The sequence below is a fragment of the Poromitra crassiceps genome (assembly GCF_964638095.1).
Source record: "Poromitra crassiceps genome assembly, chromosome: 10".
NCBI lineage: Eukaryota > Metazoa > Chordata > Actinopteri > Beryciformes > Melamphaidae > Poromitra > Poromitra crassiceps.
In genome coordinates, this window is record NC_139631.1 from 48,441,580 (window position 1) to 48,447,579 (window position 6,000).

The 6,000-nt window shown below is 42.2% G+C and overlaps 1 protein-coding gene across 1 annotated transcript in view; it reads right to left on the bottom strand.

Moving 5' to 3' along the window:
* Window positions 1-6,000, bottom strand: part of ddx31 (DEAD (Asp-Glu-Ala-Asp) box polypeptide 31) — a 61,038-nt gene that overhangs the window by 40,480 nt on the left and 14,558 nt on the right. Inside the window, exon 8 of the mRNA XM_083644162.1 lies at window positions 5,324-5,433. Coding sequence (XP_083500288.1) covers window positions 5,324-5,433 — 110 coding nt within the window. The remainder of the gene's footprint in view (window positions 1-5,323; window positions 5,434-6,000) is intronic.

Here is a 6,000-nt window from a genome sequence, read left to right on the forward strand (position 1 = left end):
ACATCTCCTCAGAACACCTTCTTGTGGCTACATCACAGCATCTACTGAAAAACATTTATAGTGGATCTGACTTGTTTAGTTCACTTTAGATTCACATCACATCTGAAAAACAACCAGTCGAGTGTAATAAGTAAATGAGGTTTAATTGTAAAAAAAAAAAAAAAAAAAGGGGGGGGGGGGGGGGGGGTTTGGGAACTCATTCGCCAGTTGAATAGCCCTGCAGTAATACATTGGCGCTTTTATTTTGAAACTAAAATTATGTCTAGCTTCCGTATGGTTAACCCATTGATACCTGATGCAGCATTTGTGTGTGTATCCCTTTAAGACTGCGAACCGCATCACGCGGTTCGTGGTCTTAAAGGGATACACACACAAATGAGGGATATACACGCAAATGCTGCATCAGGTATCAATGGGTTAATTATGGTCACGTCAATTTGCTGGTTATTTGTGTTGTGGGTTCAAGACAATGCCGTCTTATAACTTGAAAGACGTGAGTTTGCTGGATGCGCAGTTTTTCAGTCGTGATAAAAAGTCTTAGGTCGCTTTCACACATAAGCTGGTGGACTCGGTGCGATTCGGGGGGGTGAAGTTGCAACATTGTTGTGATTTTCATTTGGTCTGGTTCTCTTTCACACAACAATTTGTCACAAGCACCAAACTTTCTGAACAATGTCACATGGTCCAAACAGTCACTCATCTATTGGACAGAATAGAGAAGGGAAATCTCTCCTCTCTTCAGCAGGCTTCTTGCCTGGCTGAGGGCTGACTGAACAAGTGAATCTGCAAAACACAAACCATGGAGCAACACCACCTGCGATATTGGGATTTCTGGTTTTACTTTGGTGTAACTATCAAATAAATATTTGACAAGAATGTGCCCAATATGAGCAGCAGATGAGGCAGAAACCTGTTGAACATTTCATTCTGCAGATGAAACGAGTAGCCTACGTACCGAAGGAGATAGCCAAGCCAGCCAGCTGTTGAGAAATGTGATGTTGTTATGATGACGTACGTCACGACGCGGCGCGCAGGTACTGTACACGTGTGCACGCCGCAGTGTTTGTTTTGCTCCCTTCTACCGTCTTCTACTCATGATGCACTGCATAAGTGCATGAGATGCACTGGTGCTCTTGTGTTTAGTCCGTTTTGCTTTCACACAACAAACGAACCGCGCCAGGGTTCACTTGGAAGCGAACCGAGACCCACGTTTTCAAGCGGACTAGAGTTTGGTGTTTGTTCCGCCACAGAGGTCGTTTACGCTTTCACACCATCCCAAACGAAGTGCACTATCTGAGGAAAGGAACTCTGGCGCGGTTAAAGCGGACTAAACAGCTTATATGTGAAAGCGACCTTAATGAACCAGTAGTGTAGTGTAAACTCCGCAGTCTCTTCATAATCAGCTACGATTGTCAAAGTCGGCTAGTGTATCTAGGCTATTGAATTCCATTCAGTTTTAGTCATATTTCAGTCATCTGAAATGTTTTATTATTAGTTGATTAAATCTACGGTAGAGCCAGTCGACTAAAATCTAACAGGCTTTTTTTTTTACCTTTATTTATACAGGGGGAGTCTCACTGAGAGCAATGCTCTCTTTTTCAGGAGCGCCCTGTTCACATTCACACACACATTCATACCTGGAAGCTGACCAGTACAACCACAGTCTGATCTGTTGGCCACTGAGCAGCTCCACTGGAGCGGTTGGGGGATAAGGGCCTTGCTCAAGGGCACCTCAGTGGTGGTAATGAGGGAGGGGCAAGCGCTGCCTTTTCACTTTGCCCACCCAGATTTATCCTGCCGGTCCCGGGGATTGAACCGACGATCTTCCGCTCACAAGCTCGCTTCTCTAACCATTGGGCCACCACTGCCCCCAGGCTTAGTTAGGGTGTAATGCATTATTTAAATGTTTCTCTAGAATTTCCAAACTCATTGGAAAGATCTATTAGTCTGTTATTATGGAATAGTATTAAGGTTTGAACGTGCCATACAGACACAGATTTGACCGTTTAACTTCTTCTTCTTCTCTTCTGATTGGATCTCTTCCAAATTCGTCCCTTCAAATAGATTTCCTCATAGTTTTTGTCAACACAACTTTGTTTTTATTCAGTTAACATCTAGTTTTTGTCAGTGAAAGTTTAGTTTTACTCCCCCCCCCCCAACAATTTATTTATTCTCTTGTTCACAATTAACACATTCAGACATAGACAAAATAATAATTACAATACAAACAACAAAAACACAAACCACCGCCTTCCCCTCCCCACAACAACACAACAACATAAAAAATTGAGATTTAGCTGGGGGTCAAATTAACTTGAGTTCAGTTCCATTTACGGTAGTTACATCTCGTCTATGCACAGATATAGAGAGTAGAATGCAGAAGGAAAACAAACAATCAAACAAGATTCACAGCCCTAGTGTGTAGAGCAATACCTCTCTGTGTATATAGTGTGTAGATGTACAGTGTGTAGAGCAGCACCTCTCTGTGTATATAGTGTGTAGATGTACAGTGTGTAGCGCAGCACCTCTCTGTGTATACATATTAGGGCTGTGAATCTTCACTGGCCTCATGATTCGATTACGATTCAGAGGGCTACGATTCGATTCGATTACGATTATCGATGCATCTTAAATCGATGCATCACTTTTTTCCGCAATACATGATTTATTTTTTCTCACTTTCTCTTTTCTCACTGTGTGGCTACTTTTAAAATAAAAGTGCATTTGGAATTGCATTGTATTATGATCCATAATTAAAACTAGAACGACCGCAACGCGGACTTATGCCTACGCCATTAGTTCATTCTTGAGTCCAAATGGCCATTTGAGGCAAATTGGAAGCAATTCCGTCAAGGTGCTCCTGAGATGTTGCATTACATAGCTTGGAAAATGGGTGTGTGAGGTCACAGTGACCTTGACCTTTGACCACCAAAATGTAATCAGATCATCCTTGAGCCTAAGTGAATGTTTAAGGCGAATCTGATGAAATTCCGTCCAGGCGTTCCTCAGATATCGCGTTAACAAGCTTGAAAATGGCGTTCGAGAGGTCACAGTGACCTTGACCTTTGACCACCAAAATCTAATCAGATCATCCTTGAGCCTAAGTGAATGTTTAAGGCGAATCTGATGAAATTCCGTCCAGGCGTTCCTCAGATATCGCGTTAACAAGCTTGAAAATGGCGTTCGAGAGGTCACAGTGACCTTGACCTTTGACCTTTGACCACCAAAATCTAATCAGATCATCCATGAGCCTAAGTGAATGTTTAAGGCGAATCTGATGAAATTCCGTCCAGGCGTTCCTCAGATATCGCGTTAACAAGCTTGAAAATGGCGTTTGAGAGGTCACAGTGACACTGACCTTTGACCTTTGACCACCAAAATCTAATCAGATCATCCTTGAGCCTAAGTGAATGTTTAAGGCGAATCTGATGAAATTCCGTCCAGGCGTTCCTCAGATATCGCGTTAACAAGCTTGAAAATGGCGTTTGAGAGGTCACAGTGACCTTGACCTTTGACCTTTGACCACCAAAATCTAATCAGATCATCCTTGAGCCTAAGTGAATGTTTAAGGCGAATCTGATGAAATTCCGTCCAGGCGTTCCTCAGATATCGCGTCAACAAACATCGTACGGACGGACAGCCGTACGGACGGACAGCCGTACGTACGGACGGACGGACAACCCGGATCCATAATGGCATAATAGGCATAATAAACAACGACATGTACTTCCATTATATTTTATTTGATTATTATTATTTTTTTTTATAATCGATTTTTGTGAATCGATGCAGAATCGTGCACGTCCGCATCGCGATGCATCTTATAATCGATTATTTTTGACACCCCTAATACATAGTGTGTAGATGTAGAGTGTGTAGAGCAGCAAATCTCTGTGTATAGATATACAGTGTATAGATGTAGAGTGTGTAGAGCAGCACCTCTCTGTGTATAGATATAGAGTGTGTAGAGCAGCACCTCTGTGTATAGATATAGTGTAGATGTAGAGTGTGTAGAGCAGCACCTATCTGTGTATAGATATAGAGTGTGTAGATATAGAGTGTGTAGAGCAGCACATCTCGGTGTATAGATATAGAGTGTGTAGAGCAGCACCTCTCTGTGTATAGATATACAATGTATAGATGTAGAGTGTGTAGAGCAGCACCTCTCTGTGTATAGATATAGAGTGTGTAGAGCAGCACCTCTCTGTGTATAGATATAGAGTGTATAGATATAGAGTGTGTAGAGCAGCACCTCTCTGTGTATAGATATAGAGTGTGTAGATGTAGAGTGTGTAGAGCAGCACCTCTCTGTGTATAGATATAGAGTGTATAGATGTAGAGTGTGTAGAGCAGCACCTCTCTGTGTATAGATATAGAGTGTGTAGATGTAGAGTGTGTAGAGCAGCACCTCTCTGTGTATAGATATAGAGTGTAGATGTAGAGTGTGTAGAGCAGCACCTCTCTGTGTATAGATATAGAGTGTAGATGTAGAGTGTGTAGAGCAGCACCTCTCTGTGTATAGATATAGTGTATAGATGTAGAGTGTGTAGAGCAGCACCTCTCTGTGTATAGATATAGAGTGTAGATGTAGAGTGTGTAGAGCAGCACCTCTCTGTGTATAGATATAGAGTGTATAGATGTAGAGTGTGTAGCGCAGCACCTCTCTGTGTATAGATATAGAGTGTATAGATATAGAGTGTGTAGAGCAGCACCTCTCTGTGTATAGATATAGAGTGTGTAGATATAGAGTGTGTAGAGCAGCACCTCTGTGTATAGATATAGAGTATAGATGTAGAGTGTGTAGAGCAGCACCTCTGTGTATAGATATATAGTGTGTAGAGCAGCACCTCACTGTGTATAGAGTGTATAGCTATAGAGTGTGTAGAGCAGCACCTCTCGGTGTATAGATATAGAGTGTATAGATGTAGAGTGTGTAGAGCAGCACCTCTCTGTGTATAGATATAGAGTGTATAGATGTAGAGTGTGTAGAGCAGCACCTCTCTGTGTATAGATATAGAGTGTGTAGAGCAGCACCTCACTGTGTATAGAGTGTATAGATATAGTGTGTAGAGCAGCACCTCTCGGTGTATAGATATAGAGTGTATAGATGTAGAGTGTGTAGAGCAGCACCTCTCTGTGTATAGATATAGAGTGTATAGATGTAGAGTGTGTAGAGCAGCACCTCTCTGTGTATAGATATAGAGTGTGTAGAGCAGCACCTCTCGGTGTATAGATATAGAGTGTATAGATGTAGAGTGTGTAGAGCAGCACCTCTCTGTGTATAGATATAGAGTGTATAGATGGAGAGTGTGTAGAGCAGCACCTCTCTTGTGGGGACGATGACCACAGCGAGCGGGCCATCGCCTCGGATGATCTTCGGCTGAACGGACTGAAGACTCTGAACCAGCGGGACGGCATAAGACAGGGTCTTACCTGGAGAGACAAGGACAGACATGTGAGAGACAAACAGGTGAGAGACAGATAGGGCTGCTCGATTATGGCAAAAATCATAATCACGATTATTTTGATTGATATTGAGATCACGATTATTTAACACGATTACTCATTGACATTGAGAACATCATGAATTTATTGAACATTGACACTGGCTTTTCTTTTTAACACATTGAGTGCCACAGCGCTTCAGTAAAATTGTCTGGAGCCTGTGCCAGATTCACTTCCATTCAGTTGAAAACAGCTATAGAATTTTTTCTATTAGGGCTATATGGACAGGCCTGGACTCTAATGAAACATTGGACACTCCTGCTTCTTTCAAAGAAGAAATTTTGTTTCTAGACAGTTCCATTATGAAATGACAGCCTCTGAAAGAAGAGCACTTTCAAGGGTTTTCTGCTGTCTTTTTTTACTTTTCAAGATAGTCACTTTTATGAATACTTTTTGCACTCTAATTTCAAGCACATTCACTGACTCTAGCTACTATTTTCTGATGTAGTGACATGGTGTAGTTCTGTGCAGCCTGCGTGCCCCACCCCCCTCTCC